The following is a 17,999-nucleotide window of genomic DNA, read 5'->3' as shown; positions in this document are numbered from 1 at the left end:
CATGTATCTGCTGATGGCATTATTTCTGTCATCTGACTTTTACAGTATTGATCGCTTGATTATCCTATAATAGACTCTAATCGACCACTAAACTTGTTTAATAGGAAGAGTTTTGCTGAATTCAGGAAACGTCTTAGTCAGTTGCCCGATCCGTTTGTGGATCTGTACGAACGTGCCTTGTTTGGACGAGGAGGTGGGCTTTCACTTACTCGATGAAGAACCCTTCGTTGGCCACTTGACGCCACTTTACCTTCTAAACCTTCCTCCCTTTTCCATCTATTAACCGTCCTTGGATCATACCGTTCTGTTCTACTCTGTTTTGATTTGGATTCCAGACTTTTGGGACTCGATAAAACCGATTCGGACTTAAAGAAACAGGGCTCCTTTTGCTCGTCTGCTTGGCCGCGGATAGTTGTTTTAGCGATCCTAGTTTTAAGCCACCTGTTCAATTTCCTTAGAATCACATGAAAACTTTGATGAACAAAGTTGTAGCGTTATATACATCATAGTTGTAAAGTAAAAAATGATGCTGTGTTGAGTGTTAACAAAAGTTGACAAGTATTACACCGTATGTACAGTATAATAACATGCCTAAGCCCGTGGTATGTAAGCTGTAGCTTCGTGTTCAATGTTATATAGAATAATGGGTGATACTGTCAAACAAATCTGCTAATTGCCACACATGCAACCTTGATCAATCCAACAAATATAATTGCACGCATGTCGCGGTTTAGTGATGGTTACTGATGCAGTTATTTGGCAACTATTTAACCTGTAAGTGTCCATCATACGATTATACCTATTTATTTGAGTCGACCTTAATTACGAAGGTGACAGAGGTACACATGTGTTTGCTCTCATAAAACCGCTAAAACAGCTATTTTCGACCCATTTGTTACTTATTAACGTTAGTTTCTGTGTCAGGTCTGACACCACGTCCTGTACTGCAAGGTGTTGTAACGTCATAGCCACGTTTCGATTCGAGCGCAAATACCAGCGTTATCGCAATGAAGACTTACGATGACTTTGGTCGTCAGCAAAGTCTGCTTAAAAAAGCCGATTACGGCTTAGGCCAGCAGACAGTTGCTATGTTAAAGACCTTGTAACTTGCTGTTATCTGCGCCAAGTGTCATATAGTGTACCTAATAACACGATTCTAAACTTAACCTGCCCACGAAGACACAATGAACCTCGGTGGTTTCCTTTTGGGTATTGGGCGATCATATCATTTAATGCCAGGTTCTTAGTCATAATCTTGCTAGGTAGGTTTTTCCAGGACATGTCTGAGATGGGAAAAAAATAAAGATCGTAGAGCGACTGGTAAAATCAGCGTTGACTGAGAGAGTTCCTTTGTCTAAGAAAGCGTGAAGTTATTTCTACATACTATATACTTTGATCTTTGTAACTTTATAAGAAAAAAGTACTAAATTAAGAATATTTTTTGTATTTTTGCAGCTTTTTTTGCGTCGTTGTACATATTATGCTTAGCAATTAACTGTCGGTAATTAGCAAGTACTCGTGTTCGAATCAGGGTCGCTGCAATCGCGAATCGTGCAAGTATCTCCATCCCACCTATCAACTCAAGCAGCAGTTAGAGATCACCGGTCGTCAAACTCTCATCCAAAATCGTGCAATGCTACAACATATGCTTCCCCTACAAAGCAACGTTATGCAGGCAACGCTGCCGCAAGGCAACTTGGTTGGCTACGAGGTGAGTTACCTATAATGCATAAAGCGTGCTCGTTGTTTTTGTTGCTTCTAACCCCACCAGCGCAATAACCTCTTTTCCGTTGAGGTTTTAAGCAGATTTGGAGTAATTCTTGCATGATAAACATTCGAAAGCCGCATTTCTGCATTAGCTATATTAACTAAAAAAATTTAACCGCTTTGCGTTTGATTTTTTTTTTCTTGAAAAGCGGCGCGTTTTGTTTTAAACCGGTAGGGACGTAGAATAAACCGCACACTTGTGCGCATTGTAAAATCATGATCAAAAGCAAATACGTTTTCTGGCTAAGATTTATAATCCCGTTGGTAATGGTAGTCGGTTGACAAACACATTAGAGGACCGCCATATCACGTATCCCTCGCTAGCTGACGATGATTTTACCTTGTACAAACATGAATAGGCGTTCCCGCTAAGTTTTCCCAGTAACAGGTAAAAAGGGAAAACACAAAAAATTCGCCAAACAGGTCGTGGTTAATCGTTAATAGGCCATAATTTACTGTATATACCTGAAAGAACAGATAACCTTGTAACGTGACCTCGAAGCATGACCTTGATTGGCCTTTTCCTGACCTCAGGTGACTGAAGGCCGAAGTGCCAAATTTCAAATTTTCGAAAAGACAAGCAATCAAATTGCGAAAGCTGTTTGTCGGCCTTTTATAACAGACTGAACAGTGCATTGCATGAGACAATGCTTCGCTTACAGCCGATTCGTGTATACGTCATGCTGGATTTCACATCACCTCACTAGTTAGAAGTCCAAGTTAGGCTTGTAAATGGACAGAGATGCGTAATTGCGTAAAACATGCCGAAATTTCGTGTTCATAAAATTTTGCGTAGTATTGTACCTTGCTATACAACATTTCCCATGCTTTGGCAGAGCTGTTTTGTGGCTACGGCCATGTGTCTCAAAAATGCTTTTTTGTTGCATTGTTAACTATTGCTTCTATTATGCAGCAAGTAGCTGGCGCACCGCAAGCAAGCAGTATCCACGCCAATCAACTTTACTCGTCACAAGTAGCAGCGGCAGCCACGGCCCCAGCTGCTGCAGCTTACAGCGTGCTACAGCCTTCAGGTATCGCTATATTTTCACCTTGCAAGCCTTTGGCTAAGCAGCTAAAATGTTCTGTTTTAACGCGCTGATTAATGGGTGTTTATGCCGCGCGTTTCTCTTTTGAGCACCACGACGGGAATCCTGAGTTTTTTGCATTCGCTTTTACAACCCTTCAGCTTCCTAACAATTTTCAATACCACAAAATAACTTCTCAGACGCTTTTTTGTTTATTTTCGAGCATTGTTTACGAACATTATATATATAGTATACGGTGAATAAAATTTTTGAATATTCCTTAAAATGTTATTTTGTTGTCCTTGAAACAACAGGCTTACCAAGAAATGTTGTTCATAATCTAACTAAACTTGTTTTTCAACGGAGGTAGTTTTTTTAGCCGTGATTCATTCGCTTAATTAACGGTGTATTTTGGCTTGCAGATACTTTTTTTGGATTACTAGCTCGCACGTATTAAGTGATTTTGGCCGAAGTCTCGACACCTAACGCCGTTACAAAAAAACTGTAAAACATTTGCTTGAAATCTTCTTCTAAGTCACGACTTTACAATTCGGGAAAATCTTAAACAAGCTTAAAAGTGTAACGAGGAGCAAATTTTGCGCTACAGTTCAAATCTTACAACTACTTGTATCGTTTATAATTACACTTGGTTTAATGCGATTAGCGTGGAAGCGACTGCTCGATACGTCAAGGACATTGGTGTTTTTAAGTCGAAAAAGAATTCGTATAAGCTATAATTAACTGAGTTTTTTTTCAAGAACTTTGTACGCTTGCTCAGTCCAAAAATTTCGTGCGTTTATATGTGGACATAACTGATTTATTTCGTTAAATAAGGATTAAACTTTTCCTTATAAAACCTCTTTTTACCTGTAAGATAATCAACAAGCTCTGATACGGCCATAAAAGCATGTACTTCGGTTTTAACAACATAGTTATAAACTCCGAATTTTATCTTTGTTTTAAATAAAATAACAATATTCCGACGTTGTGTTTGTAACCAAAACATATTCAATTTTTTTCTTTCAGCCGACCTTTCTGCATTAAACCCCCACATTATCCCCTATTACCCTATCGCTGCGTCACCGGGTCATCAGATATTTTCCCAACCCACTCAAGTCGCTGCCATGGTTCCTACACCCGGAAGTGTCCGCGCCGATAAACTGGAAGTAAGTTATCACAAATGCGTGGCATCAATGTTAACATAATTATTATGTTGCGATAATATGCAACAATAAATATTATGCCAACAAATTGCTGGCATACGGGCACCCTAACCTAATCTTGTTGTTCAATCTGCGTCTACAGTCGCTTGGAAAAACAATGTGCTGGAAATAGCGTTTTGCGCTGGTTATAGAATTGATTTGATCAGCATTGCATCAAAATCCGTTCTATTTACGCACAGTGATGAAATGCCAGAAGGTTTATCGTTTTTGGGCAACTCCGAAACCTAGCGTTCACCTCGAAATTCCGTGGACAATCAACTACAGCATTTTGCAATTAAGTTATCGAAAAATCCGACTCTTTCATAACCTATTGAACCCATACGCTAGGATAGAGGTGAAATCTACAAAGTTCAGTGTTGCATAACAAACACCTTCCAATCCGTTAACGATGCGATGAAAGTTATTGCCAGAGGTTTCCTGATCAAGTGATAGTCTGCGTGCGTAGGCCGGATAGTTCAAATGTCAACCACTCACGTCTTTTCACGGATGACTGAACGCGGTTAATTGGGCTGTTGTGTCTCAGTTTGCTCCAACTGAGCGTCATTATCGCCAAAATCACCTCCTCCTCTATTCAATGCTGCCAGTTATATTTGCTGACTTGTAGAAAGTTGCTCCAGTCGTTATGATCGATGTGTTTGTTTTACGTCTGCCCTGGCCTTGCCAAGTCAGACATTTTCGGCCGACCGTATGAAATTCCCGAAATTTAAAGTGGACCCGAATAAACTCATACTGTATTGTTCGGAGCTGACAGTACGTTGGTTTGTGCATTGTACGTTGTTTTACTTGTGAACACAGGTTTAATCCGTATTTTGCATACCATTAAAACCTCTCCCAAAAAATCTAATTTTGAACATTTAACTTACGTTCAGGTTAGGTGGTTGGGTGAAAATTAAAACGAAATAGAAAAGACACAAGTATGAGTGCGTTCTCTTCAATGGAGGTCATAATCGTTCTGTGTCACCGAAATTATAATAACAACATTTTTTTCGCCCAGTTTTAATTGTGTACTTCCGTTATCTACCCAGGTCTGCCGCGACTTTCAACGAGGAAACTGCACCCGGGGTGAGTTCGAATGTCGGTTCGGGCACCCCCCAGACCGCTCCATGATCGACGTCACCGACAATACAGTGACCGTGTGCATGGATTGCATCAAGGGCCGGTGCACGAGGGAAAAGTGCAAGTACTTCCACCCGCCTTCCCACTTGCAGGTTAGTTTTATCTGGTCGCGTAAAGGTGTTGGCATCGGTATTTCACACGTACTATGGGATTTAAACCCGGCTTAAGCGGGCATACTGGAAGGGCTTATACATCAAAAAGAGGAGGGAAATAATAATCAGGGTGGATGTTTGCTGTGGCCGTTCGTCGGGTTTTATTTTGGATTGGAAAAGATTAGTGCCAATAATTATTACCAAAGACCACTCACTATACTTTTCGACTTACCAGACTTCTGTCTATTTTCTAGGCTAAAATCCGAGCTGCACAAAGTCCTGCAGCTACGTTTCTGCCCTCACTAAGCCCAGCTACAATCGCTTCGCCGCATCAAACCGTCATGGTAAGCCTAAATTGCTGAAATCATCTGAATATGCCGCTTAAATCGTATTCTTATTGCATGCTGGCTTAATTTCTTCGTGCAGCCGTGTAGCTTCAAGCTCTGCAATTCGCAATGATGCAAACATGCCATATTAGTGTGTGTGTGTGTGTGTGTGATATTAACACTTGTAGAGTAATTTCAAGGCAATTACACAGTGCATCTTGCACAAAAGCCTGTTGTTCACTTATGGTCTGTCATAATTTTTCAGCAGTTTCAATAAACTTCACCTCATATTTGCCTCATATTCACCTCATATTTATGGTTGTTTTTTGGCCCATATAAATGCTGAATTGTTGCTTTGTTTTGGCAATTTCTACCAATTTTACAGCTTTCACTTCTAATTATTATGTAATTTTTAGTTGGATAATAATCAATTCATTCCGGTTATTGCTGTTACATAGAAAATATATATTTAATATAACAAAACCTGAAGTTTAAGTGATGAAAGGAGCTTCATAAAAGCTATTATTTTATATTCATGCTCAACAATTAAACAAATGGTTATGATTGATCTATTAGTTACAGATTTCTCACAAAAATTCTTTATTCTCTCTTTTTTTTCTTGCTTGACTCCTTGTCTTTGCTCCGCGCTTGCTGATTGGCTGGCTGCTTTTCGTCTAAATCCTTATTGGTTTATTTTAATGTGCAAATGTCCTGCAATTTGTTGCTATCAGACCGCGCAAAAAAGAGTCTTGGCCATCGAAGACGTGGTAAAGATGATTTTTTAATTGCTCTAAATGTAATCTAATTTGATAACTTGATTAAGCGGCGATAGCTGTGTGAACTCTTGGTACAACCGTCATCATCACCACTTGAAAAATAGTTTGCCCGCATTGATTACGGCTGAGGTCGCATCTTACCTGCGTAAAAGGGGAATCCCCTACTTTACGTTACGGAGCTGTTGGAAGGCTTCATCTTCGCCTGGCGATGACGCCTTTGCTTTGTCAACGTCACATCTCTTGTTACTGCCTAGTTGCGACGTCATTCGTCAATGACGCACTAAATAAGAGAGACAGTTAACCCATTGCATGTGTCGCCTAATAACCCTTATTACTGCATGGCCAATGAACGAAACGTTGTGGTTCGGAATAATTGTTTGGTGAAATTCTTTTGATAAAACTCTTATAGTTATGGTGCAGGTGGTAGAAGTCCTTAACTAGTAGAACTGCCGTATCGTGTGTTACGTTGTCTATCAGTGGAGATTTCTTGGTAGCCTTTGATTTACGTTTGTAACTACTTCATGCAATGAAAGGTGTAATGTTCTCGCATTTTGTATCCAATGTGGGGTTTTGGACGGAGGGTTGCTAGCCAGATCATTCCCCTTTTTCACTTCTCCTTTTACCGAACCCTTTTCTCCTTACACCTTGTAGATGACTAACGGTACGCACTTGGGTCAGCCACCTCTCAAGCGTCATGCAATCGAGACATCTGTGATAACATCGGCGGGATCTGGAATCGGAACTTCCCCTGGGTTAACTTCGTCTTCGTCGAACTCGCAGACAGCGGCACTTGCCGCTTTGTATGGTTACAACAATTTGACTACAATGCACCACCAAGCGATGCAGACCGCCCCGGCCTATTATCAGCAAGGTAGTTTAAAAGAACATGATTCACCGCTCTTGTGAGTATACTTTTGCATCCAATAATATCTTGATAATGAGCTTCACTTTTTGTATTCAGCTGTTCCGATGCTCCAACTGCAATATGGTGCGACAGCTGCTGGCGCATTGAACGCGGCGGCGCCAGGTCACACGACGCCATTTACAGCTATAAGCTTTCCAACAACCAGCACCAGCAGCGCTAATGGTACAACCACACCCTATACCCTTTTAAACGGGCAAAATCAGGTAAATATTTATCCGTTTTCGCTTGAATTTCTCAATATCCACCGTCATGTGTGCAATTTTCGATGTTGTATTATTGTCTGTCACGTCACACTGCTCTGACGTGTTTTTGTGTGCTTCGTCATTCGTAGCTGGTTGCCGATGCCGGCACCAAACCGACGGTAACTCAAAACAGTTACGGTACGAGCACCTTGACTGTGTGCAGGGACTTCCAGTCTGGAAAATGTTCTAGAGCTTTCTGCCGTTTCGTCCATGTACATAAAGGTATTGATGGGTGGCGGCACGGGCTGGCTATATCAATCGCCACATTGCACACAAAAGCATAGTTGTGTCACATCTCATGCAAATATTTTTAATTATATGACTTCTTTTTGAGTGATAAAATTCAAAATCTGTGTTAGAACTATGCTTTTGTGTGCCTCGCATGCGTTTGTCGCCAGACTTATTTTTCCCTTAGCAAGCAGATATTGTGGCAGATTTTCAATCCTGTTGTGTGTGCCATCGACCTGTAGTAATTGTTAAGGATATGAAAGGTTTAATTGGTTTAACCTTAAAAATACGTACGAGTAATTATGTTTGATTTGATAATTTGATATTTCTTTTGAAAATGCAATTACTTTTATTTTTGTGTTGCAATCATTCCTTGTAATCCAACTCCTATCTTGCCCACGTTTTCTGTTACCATTTGAATTACTGTGTCGAAAATAGTCTGTGAACTAAGGAAAGCAATACCGCAATTACCACTTAATTAAGTGTTTTTGGCAAAGAAAAGCCTTTTCAAAGCAATTTTTAAACAATCGACTACCCGTGGTTATGATAATGGTGTCATTTTATTTATTTTAATATGTGTTAATAAGAAGCACAAACTCAATATCAATAATATCGTTTATGTAATTTTTCAGATCATGTTGAAATAAAGGACGATAGAGTTACAGTTTGCCGCAACGCATTGCATGGTAAGGGAGTCGTCATTAAACTTTTACTATGGAGTAGTTAGTCACTTTCTAGTCTATTCACTTTGCTATTTTAGGCAAATGCACTCGCCTTCATTGTAAATTTTATCACCCACCGAATACAAGTCCCGCATCGCCACCTCAACCCCAAAATGGAAATATCCTGGACCCAGTTTATATTGACCCCGCTGGATCTCGTGTCAACGGTCTTTCATCAAACGGCGTAGTAGGTTTGCTGTCAAGTGGGGTTCTGCCTCCTGCCCAGCATCCCTACTCGGGCGTTTTGACCGAAGGCTCAGTACAGTAAGGTTACAAAATTTGCAGCTGGAAGCAATGTTTTTTAACGTACAACTTCCAAATGTTAAAGGTGGATTTCTATTTTTTGATTGTGTGTGGTGCAAGTTTCAAGTTAGCGTTGATGCCTTTCGAATTTGCACCTGACTATAAAGGTGCATTTTCAATGTTTTTTAGGATTTTTGGATCGTTCGGTGAAAATTTTTGTGTCTTTGTTCGAATTTTTTTTCTGTTTCTCGTTGTTTTAAAAATGTTCCAACCCAAGTGCAACTTAGTTCTGTTCTAGTTACTGAATAGACAAGTGTTACCATGCGCATAATTCGGTTACAATTTGTTGTGACTTACGGCTAAAGTATATGCGGAGCAAGATTAATCAACTTGCTGGAGACTGTGTTCTGATTTTAAGCTGATTATTAAAAGGTTTTCTAAAGCAATTTAAGTCTATTCTCCCCACTGAATTCTCTTTGCACTACTAAGCCGCGATTTTAAGGGTTGCTTTTTTGTGAAAAATACTTTTTTTAGCTAAAAGCTAACTGTCTGTCCAATGCTGCTTCGTGGCCTTACCTACGAAATTGTGTTACTATTTTGACTCTCTTTTAGGCGTACAAAGACGTTTACGTATAACCATGTATATTTTACTACTACGTAATATTCTTTTTCTTGTATGTATTCGTACGTAGATTTCTTGTACAAAGGTACTGTGAAGCTGTCGGCGGAATTATAGTTTGAAATCCGACAGAGGCGCTGCCGTTTTACGAACTCTTGACGCAAAAGCGGTTGACGTCACTGCCCGATAACGTGTACTGATTGTGATTACCGAAATATCATGATGTTTTTATTGATGTGAATGTGTTGTTCTTTTTCGTTCCACCTTTTGTTCAACCTGCACCGGTTTTTATACGACTGATAAACACCAATTATATCCCGAACTTTCATCCAGAAAACAAACATTAATTTGCCCCATCTCTAACGGTATAGAAAATTATGTTGCACTTAGCTTGCGCAATTTAAGTTTTAAGACCCGTGTTTTAATTTTCAGGCTCTCTCCAGTGTTAGCGTAGCATGTTGGCAGCTGCTGAAATTTATTTATTTCGCTTTCAAACCCAAAATGGAGCTAACAAATTGCGATAGAATTTAACTAGCAGCAATTAGAGTGCTTCTCTGCATAGTGAATTGGCGGCTCACGCATTAATAGCATTAACACCGCGATAATTTACTTCTCAGATTTTTTACCAATTCCTTGATAGTTTTCATTCTTTTTTGTCAGTAGGGCGGGTTTCTTACAGTCGTTCCTTGGCGTGTTATCGTATTATTTTTGCTTGCTCACGATACCAAGTATCTTGGACGCTAGGAGGCGCCCCGTGCCTTAACTTTCAATGCTTCTGGCCCCAGTTGTCCGAATGCGTTGCCTAATTTTTTGCTCTTTTTCAGCAACGAAAACGGCCGCGACGAATTTAAATTTGTGTGAAAAGTATGTAGATAGTTTTGTGTCTCGGTCGTTAACTTTTTATTAACAAATTATGTCATAGCTTTTGACTGTGACTCTGGTTTTTGATTTAATTTTATCAATTTAAAACTTAATCAGTTGTCATCAAGTAGCCCAATCTCTCGGCGGAAATTCGTTCATTTTGCTTTATCCGATTGTATCTGGCTTTGAAACGGCCTAGTCGTGATCGTAGAAAGCGTCATCTGCCGTAAGCGTGCAATCCTCCTTTCTGCCACCGGAGGTCTCTAAGACTATGAAGTAGTGTGTGCATAACGTACAACGTGCTGACGCGTATAATACAAATTTGTGTTCTTTTTCTGTGTTTTTCAAAGTTCCAGCGTTCTTTCCGATTTCGTACGAATTAATTTTCCTGTTAACTTTATAATCTTCGGAGAAAGTTTTATATATCTTAATCTGGACTCGTAATGGAAACTATTGATATTCTAGAATATTTTGAAACCGAAGTTTGTATTGTTATATCTTACCATTATTATTACTACATACGTCTTAAGAATTACTGTCTTTGTTCTTTTTTGAGCTGTTAGCGAAAAGTAACCGTAAGATTTACGATTGCACACGGACAAGGGAGACAGATAGATATTCAGCATTAATACCAGCAAAAGTATTTTCACACAGCACGGTATCGTTTCTATGTGGCCAAGCTTCCAAAATAACCGCCGAGGATTTAATAACAAGGATTGTATTAGTTGGCGCAAGGCAACGTTCTCTGTGAGGGCAGCAAGGTTGCGATTTAAATCAGAGGCAGGTCGGCTCCGCATCTTGCCGTTAACAACTTGTATGATTAAACTCTGCTATAATATTCTTGACTGAACTGTTGAACATCCTAGAATCTTCTACTAACGCATATTATTTAAGTCTAGGTAATTTCGATTGTCAATATGTATGGAGCCAGTGACAATTTAACTACAAACCTATGACAAGTTTTATTCATTTTCGTTACAACTATCTCTTCGTTCCTGAAAACTAATTGCAATTGTCTAATCATTTAGCGTTTAACTAATTGCATCAAATAACATGATCATATTGGTTGTAACCATAACATCACTTTTAAGAACATCCTGTTATCTGATTTTGTGGGTGAGATAGTTTCTTAGATAGCTCTCCTTTCAGTTGCAAACTCATTAAGAAAGCGTAACTATATCTTTCAAACAAAACACTAAAAACGTCTAAACAACTTGTACTAGTAGGGTTTCAACAAAGCTTCACAGACATGCATACATACTACATGACATAGGTCAGTTCTCTTGGTCATATCTTTGTGGTGTACGAAAACGAGTGGTAACCTCTCTACCAATACGACCACTTTTAAACACAGCAATGAGATGAAGCACGTAAATTCTTGCTGGCAATAGGTTCCCAAAAGTCCAGTTCGGATAAGACTGTCCAAAACATTACAAAATATTTCATAAATAAAAAATATAAACACTTAATAATACGCTAAATAAATAATTACTTTTGATTTAATTGCAATCCATCTTATTCCCAAGTCGAGGTTGTTTGTAGTGTAGAGAAAATAACCAACCGCATGCTGGCGCAACTTAGGGGGTTTCCAATAAAAACTCGCTTTCACGCCGTTCGACGTCGTAAGCACATGTGTCTGCGTTAGCTTTGTAGGCAAGCTACCAGCAGCTGGATCATCTGAATAGACTTTCAAAGTGTAAACTATAAGGTAAACCGATAGGAAAGGAGGTTCAGTTACACAGAACTTACCCATTTCGCAGCTTCCGACTACTAAATCCTTATTTTCAACTCCGCATGGCGGTGTGGAAAAGATTAGCTGAGTGCGTTGAGACCATTGATTACGGAATGATCCATAGAGAGCTTGTATTGATACCATGTACTGGCAGGCTGGAAAAAGTTGACGCAAATCAAACTTGGCGTTCTGAAAGTAGGACTTGTATGTTATTTAAAACATTCGTTCAAAGTTGACTTTAACATATTTTAAACACATGTGCTTACACTTGACAGTTCTCGTTTTGTTGTGATCTCCAAAGCTGGCTTTTCAAGACAGGAATGGATTCGCCATTCCACTAAAAACTTAACATACTTTTCTGGTGCTTCTGTAATTTCAGCAAAGCAACGAATGAGTTTCAGCCTTATAAATTTGTGGTTTTTGATCAACAGCAGGTTTGTTTTTTGAGACGTTCAAATTAATTCATTAATTATATTGATAAGTGAGAAATAAAACTTCACAAACAAAATATAACTTTGTATAAATAAATATTTACAATAAAGTATTGTTGTGCAAATGAGTAGGCCTGTATTTATATGTAGGCTCTCAAATATTAATTGTGCTTTCCGCTCACACACGTCGGCATTACTTTTCTGAAGCTCAAACCTTTTCGTTTCTTTGTGCTTAGTTTCTGCGACTGCACTCAATTGATTATTTGTTCATTTGATTTGTGATACTATAGTACTGTACTTTGTTGTTACAGTTTTTGCTTTAGGCTAATTGTTAACTGTATTTATTCCTTGAAAATTACACCATAGTCGATAAAATTTTTCATTAAAAAGCTGTGCAAAATTTATGTTGTTATCATTGCATAGAAATAGAAAAAATGAAAGTATGCTTACACGTAAGTACACACAGAAGCAGGCTATATAAGCAGATTAAAACAGAAAAAATATTTTAAATAGCTACCTGTAAAATTGAAAATCCAGGTTATTTTTGCGTCCACTGAGTCATTAACAAAACGAAATGGCAAATTAACTGCCAATTTTGTTGGGCGATGTGTAGGCGTTGTCAAGGGATACTTCACTGTTAAAAGGAAACAACAAACATGTTTATGTTAACACAAGTACAGGTTCTTTACACACGACAGTGTAAGTCACAAGTGGTCAAAATGTTTACCGATGATATGCTCTTCCTGGCTGTATAGCATGATGTTTTTCCATCCGCTAGCTGCCGATATGGAGACGTTATATTTCAAGTAGTAATGTAGTTTGTGAACCCAAGCTATCCAATAGGTCTCTCCATTTTGATTCAACTTACTGGACGCTTTCACAAAACTCCGTCTGTTAGTATGGCGTACCTTGTGACTTTTGTGGCTCTGCTGCGCCCAGGTTACATGAAATCCTAATGTGACATTGATACAGAATTCTAGACCGATCTATTAGTATTTGTGGGCTTCAAATTTTCTGTTATGTACATACAAGTTACTTGCATACAAGTTAATTGCAGGTAAACAGGTAGACTGTTAATACAAGGGTTTTTAGTTAAATATGGATCGTGAAAACTACCTTTGACTGGCAAGTCACTGGCCTTTAGCATTTTCCATTTCAGTTGGGCGTTATATTTTGCCCCACGGGTTATGCGGAGACTGACTTGCTGCAGAGCTACAGGTTTCGGTGGATGACGAGGTTCTGTCATAAAATTTCTGTATATAGATTAATAAATCGCACAATCCTTAGCAGCACAATTAAAACACAAATTTAGTTGCGCATATTTTACTAGCTTGATCAAATCAATAGGTGTTAAACAGAGAATATTATTTTGATGTGTCATCGATATTTGCAACCTCGAACTGACAAAGTCCATGACTGAGAACTCATAGTTTCTCGCCGCTAACGAACTTCTTAGCCTGCGTTTTTTCGACTGAGGCTATTTTTGTTTTGTATTAGTCTTACCTGAATTTGGAAGTAGTTATACGTGTAAGTAAATAATTGGATATCTGAAACAGTTAACCTGCTTTTAGACGAAAGGGCTGTTTGGCAACCGTAAACCCTTTGGTCCCATTCACATTCACAGCAGCAATTCTGAATTGATACCAATAGCCCCTTCGCAAATGGATCAATGTAATTCCAGTATCCGGAGTCTTAAAGTAAATAGATAAGATCACCTTAACATTACTAAGACAATAGCAGTCTGATTGTTGATACGTATTCAGAATGCAAGAAAAATTCGAAACTTTACTCACTTGAGCAGCTATTGACCACTTAGTCCTGAACTTTGTCGGAACTCCTTCAGACAACTGATATTTTTCTTGGACGATGTACATAACCCAACCACTGATGGGCTAACAATTTAGTTAAATATCATAAAATAAAATATAGTACACAAAATATGGGGAAATGAGAATAAGCAAATAAAACACAACTTCGTCATTTGCCAAGCTTATGTTAATTTTTTGATGATTTACAAGCGCAAGAAATCAATAACGGAGTTCTATTTAATATTTACAATGGAAAGGCCTATTACATAATTTGGTTTACAAACTTTTCTATCCTTGTTTAGACGTCGTATTATAAAAATAACTCAATCTCACAGTGATGCTAGTAGGTGTCCAAGACAATAAAACGGATTTTCCATGATCCTGTTCTGCGAGATGAATACCTCTTGCATCCAGTAATGGAGGAAGCCAAGTTTTCCGAATCAGAGGTGGTCTGCAAGTTTCGCTGCATCCTGTTGTGCAACACTGCCAAATTTAATGATTGTAGCAAATCAGAAACATTTTTTGCCGAAATAACGAATTAAATTACATCCAGACGATCACCTTGTAATTTGTTGGGCAGCAGAAGTCAGTTTGACATTCTGTTTGGCAGTTTAAGTTTTTGGTAGTTTCTTCAAGTTTCTTTGACAATGTTTTGGCATTTTTCGAATATCGCATGGAAAAAGTGAACGGCGCTGGACAGAACCCCATCTTACTACCGCTCATGTCATTGAAGAATGCGCAACTACGTCAAAGAAAAAGTATAAATGGAAGTATTAAATAAAATGGTAATTAAGATTATTTCAATACTATGCGAATATCCACGAATCATTATAAGTTAATAAATGTTTGGTAATGACATGTCCCGAGCCCGAGCCCATTAGAAAGTGTTCTGACGAACCCGAGCTTTTCTCAATTTTACCTTGCGTTTTCGACCAAAAAACAAAAACTATTAATAATTATTCCAACACTTGCTACCGGGAATAATTTCTAATCTTGCTGTGTCCGTTGTAAGTTCAAAGCGTCAGTACAAAGTACGGCACGCAAACAGGCGGTGTCTTGGAATGTGTCTAATTTTACATTAAAAACGTAAACGTGTACAAGTTATTAGTTATATGTAAATAGAAAATAGTCTTAAAAAATGAAATAGTTTATGTTATTACATCTAAAGAGGTACGTATATTGTGGACATTGGCTTTGATTGTAGCCAACAGTATATTGATAAAAACATTTCTGCCTTTACAAATCAGTTGCTTTATTTGTTTTATTATAACGTCATAGATTCGGGCTCGAACCGAGCTTTTTTTCATTTTCCACAACCCTAAGTAAGACAAATTACTCAACGAAAATTTTTTGAAAAAACATTAAACTTCTTTTTTTTACCTGTACATACAATTCAGATTTTCACCACAAAATTGCAAGCAATGCTCGAGACTTGAGAATTGCTCTGTACAAGGTTTCATGCATTCAAGGCATTTTTCATATCCTATGCAGGAATCAAACGCATTCACCTAGAGTTCGAAAAATTACACTTAATAGTTACACCTATTACACTTAATAACTTCAGCTAGGTTAACGGAGAAAACGAAAACAGAAGCTAAAAACAATTAACTAGCGATTGATAGGAGCACGGTTTACCGTGACGTTATATGATAAGCTGGTATGTTTTGCGCTTTGGACGTGATTCTGTAAACACCTGTAGAAAACCGTATTTTGTGAATCTTTGCAAGAAAATGTAAATTAACTTTTGTATTTGTAAATTGACGTCACACAGTCAGCATAGTTAGGTGAAAAAACATATCAAGTTTCGTCAAACGTTTAGCTAAGTTAATCTAAATCATACCTTGAGATACATCGAGTCCCTTGCATAATGACATGATCGGATGATTTCATGAATTGTGCTTCTTTCCATAGTCGAACGTTCACGAGCAAGAACAAGAAAAACATTTTTGCTTGAACTGTCTAAATTCTTTCTCTCATTAGACTTACGGACCAAAACACAATGAATCGAAACTACCGGCTGCTTCTTAAGTTTAACCAGTAATGTAGCAATCTTATTTCAAGTCGTAAACTGCTGCGTTTCCTGTCTACCGATATAGCCACAAAAAAGTTCGCGTTACAGTTGATTTTCTCTTTCAAACTGGAAGGTAATAAGACTCTTGCTGGACAATAAACCACCAGGTTTAGTAACCATAAAGAAAAACAAATAAGTTGCTGACTTCTCTTGAAGAGGTTAATTCAATACTTCGTGTGATCAATATTGATTAGCTCTGGCAATAAATTGACTCCAAGGAATAAATATGATTAGTGCCAGAAATCGATGGTCTTTGCAGTAAACGGGACGCAATTAGTTTATGGTCAAATTCGGAAAACTAGAGCAGCGTTAAATAAATTACGCAGTTCAATTAAATTAATTAAATTCATTTTTTACAATGTTTGATATAACGTTTTCTTATCAACGGGCATGAGGCAGTTTCCAGCATGACGTGTTTCGAGAAAATAAAATAGATGTTGTATAACCGTTAGTCATAAGTAATATTCCAATCAGGATAATACGGACGACAACTTCATCTTCTGTCCCTGACACTTTTTCATGATACTAACACAATCATTTAACATCCTCTCAACCATGAGAAAATCAATGTAGATTCGGTTACAACAAACATAAGATAAATATGCAGTTGGATAAGGCTGTCAATTTTAAACACTTAGCTAACACAAACAAACCGCGCGTGGTGTGACTTTGTGCGCAGATAAGACTTGATCACAATCACTTGCCATTGCAAAAGCAAAACTAATTCTAAGCTTATGAACGAATGTTATTAATAAAAGTACTAATTTTCATGATTGGAATACGATGAACGACAGCATTTGAAACTTATTCCGATGAGGATATTGCTCTGTTTTTGATACAAAAACGTGTCCCCAAATAAATGGGGCCAAGACAGAAGTTTAGAATTGTTATAACTGCCATACAACACATACTCGCCATTAATGAAGCAATAAACTCAATGGCACAGCAATTTTATGGATTTTAAGTATTTGGAATAATTTTTGACAGTGATTTTGAAAGTAACTTTTGTTTTAATAATATGTATGTAACTACAGACAATGTTAAACAATAAAAGATAAAACAACAAGATGTTGCATATATATGTTAGTTTGGCATTTTGGTTAACTGTACAAACAAAATATGTATAATATTGAGTTAGTAGCACATAAAAAGTTAACAAACGTGAAACAATGAAAAACAACCATGGACAGCATGGACACTGAGCAAAATGGAATTTCAAACAGAAAACAAACTTTGTCTGTAAGTTCTTCAAAGCTTTATCTGCAAGGCAAGAAGAAAATGGAACTTGGCAGACATGCAGAAATAGAATAATTGCAAGCTTAAAAAAGGTCTGAGAGGTGCTAAGACCCACGTCACATATTTCAACTGACTTGACTCAAATTTAAACAATTCAACCCAAATCTTTTTCAGGAAATAACTCAATTTAACTTGAAATACATTAACTTGTGACATTTGTTAGTTTATCTATACAATACATTAACACGCAAGAAACGACTTAATTTGAATTGTCTTGACTTGAGTCAAAATTTTTTAATGAAATGACTTCGACTTCAGTTCTGGTTGATTCATTACAACACTAGCTGGATACTACAAAAATGGCTCAAGTTATTCTCAGAGAAAATTTTAAGAAAACGAAATTAAGCAAGCAACATGATAATACAAAAAGGAGCTGCTTGCTCCCGATACACATATACTACTAACCACCACAAGGCGAACATGTTATACTTTTTACTACTACACGTAATATAATACTGCATAATGTGAACTCAAAGATACCGCCATAAAATATTCA

The 17,999-nt window shown here is 37.8% G+C and overlaps 2 protein-coding genes across 9 annotated transcripts in view; one reads left to right on the top strand and one right to left on the bottom strand.

Moving 5' to 3' along the window:
* LOC143450768 (muscleblind-like protein 3) overlaps nucleotides 1–10,700 on the top strand; it is a 32,509-nt gene extending 21,809 nt beyond the window's left edge. For 5 of the 7 annotated variants that reach the window (XM_076951446.1, XM_076951444.1, XM_076951449.1 and 2 more), the window contains exons 4-14: nucleotides 1,532–1,711; nucleotides 2,681–2,798; nucleotides 3,819–3,958; nucleotides 5,041–5,223; nucleotides 5,478–5,567; nucleotides 6,281–6,316; nucleotides 6,977–7,196; nucleotides 7,287–7,453; nucleotides 7,582–7,714; nucleotides 8,353–8,406; nucleotides 8,481–10,700. In XM_076951446.1, the coding sequence (XP_076807561.1) occupies nucleotides 1,532–1,711; nucleotides 2,681–2,798; nucleotides 3,819–3,958; nucleotides 5,041–5,223; nucleotides 5,478–5,567; nucleotides 6,281–6,316; nucleotides 6,977–7,196; nucleotides 7,287–7,453; nucleotides 7,582–7,714; nucleotides 8,353–8,406; nucleotides 8,481–8,710 (1,551 nt within the window). In that variant the 3' untranslated portion in view covers nucleotides 8,711–10,700. The remainder of the gene's footprint in view (nucleotides 1–1,531; nucleotides 1,712–2,680; nucleotides 2,799–3,818; nucleotides 3,959–5,040; nucleotides 5,224–5,477; nucleotides 5,568–6,280; nucleotides 6,317–6,976; nucleotides 7,197–7,286; nucleotides 7,454–7,581; nucleotides 7,715–8,352; nucleotides 8,407–8,480) is intronic. The other 2 variants (XM_076951445.1, XM_076951450.1) reach the window with 2 other exon arrangements.
* Nucleotides 10,701–11,325: 625 nt separating this feature from the next.
* On the bottom strand, nucleotides 11,326–16,997 carry LOC143450767 (anosmin-1-like). Of its 2 annotated transcripts, none has more exons than XM_076951442.1 (14): nucleotides 15,977–16,997; nucleotides 15,772–15,829; nucleotides 15,517–15,644; nucleotides 14,698–14,878; nucleotides 14,470–14,619; nucleotides 14,122–14,220; nucleotides 13,890–14,019; nucleotides 13,445–13,567; nucleotides 13,056–13,280; nucleotides 12,846–12,962; nucleotides 12,164–12,264; nucleotides 11,915–12,086; nucleotides 11,658–11,851; nucleotides 11,326–11,583 (listed from the first exon to the last, which is right to left on the bottom strand). In XM_076951442.1, the coding sequence occupies exons 1-14, from the start codon at nucleotides 16,078–16,080 to the stop codon at nucleotides 11,440–11,442; spliced, it is 1,926 nt and encodes a 641-aa protein (XP_076807557.1). In that variant the 5' UTR covers nucleotides 16,081–16,997; the 3' UTR covers nucleotides 11,326–11,439. The 2 variants fall into 2 exon arrangements, with proteins under 2 accessions (XP_076807557.1, XP_076807558.1); XM_076951443.1 differs by having other exon boundaries at nucleotides 11,658–11,842.
* Between the last annotated feature and the right edge of the window lie 1,002 nt (nucleotides 16,998–17,999).

The sequence above is a fragment of the Clavelina lepadiformis genome, chromosome 3 (assembly GCF_947623445.1).
Source record: "Clavelina lepadiformis chromosome 3, kaClaLepa1.1, whole genome shotgun sequence".
NCBI lineage: Eukaryota > Metazoa > Chordata > Ascidiacea > Aplousobranchia > Clavelinidae > Clavelina > Clavelina lepadiformis.
Note: the sequence above shows the minus strand (reverse complement) of the source record. Positions and strands in the feature narration are given on the sequence as shown.

What these genes read in the sequence shown, in the direction of transcription:
- LOC143450767 (XM_076951442.1), bottom strand. Translation starts at nt 16,080, where the DNA reads ATGTTTTTCTTGTTCTTGCTCGTGAACGTTCGACTATGGAAAGAAGCA. An exon ending in GCTGCCCAACAAATTACAAG is followed by an intron (nt 14,620 to 14,697) that starts GTGATCGTCTGG and finishes TAAATTTGGCAG; the next exon opens with TGTTGCACAACAGGATGCAG. An exon ending in AGTGGTCAATAGCTGCTCAA is followed by an intron (nt 14,020 to 14,121) that starts GTGAGTAAAGTT and finishes ATTTACTTTAAG; the next exon opens with ACTCCGGATACTGGAATTAC.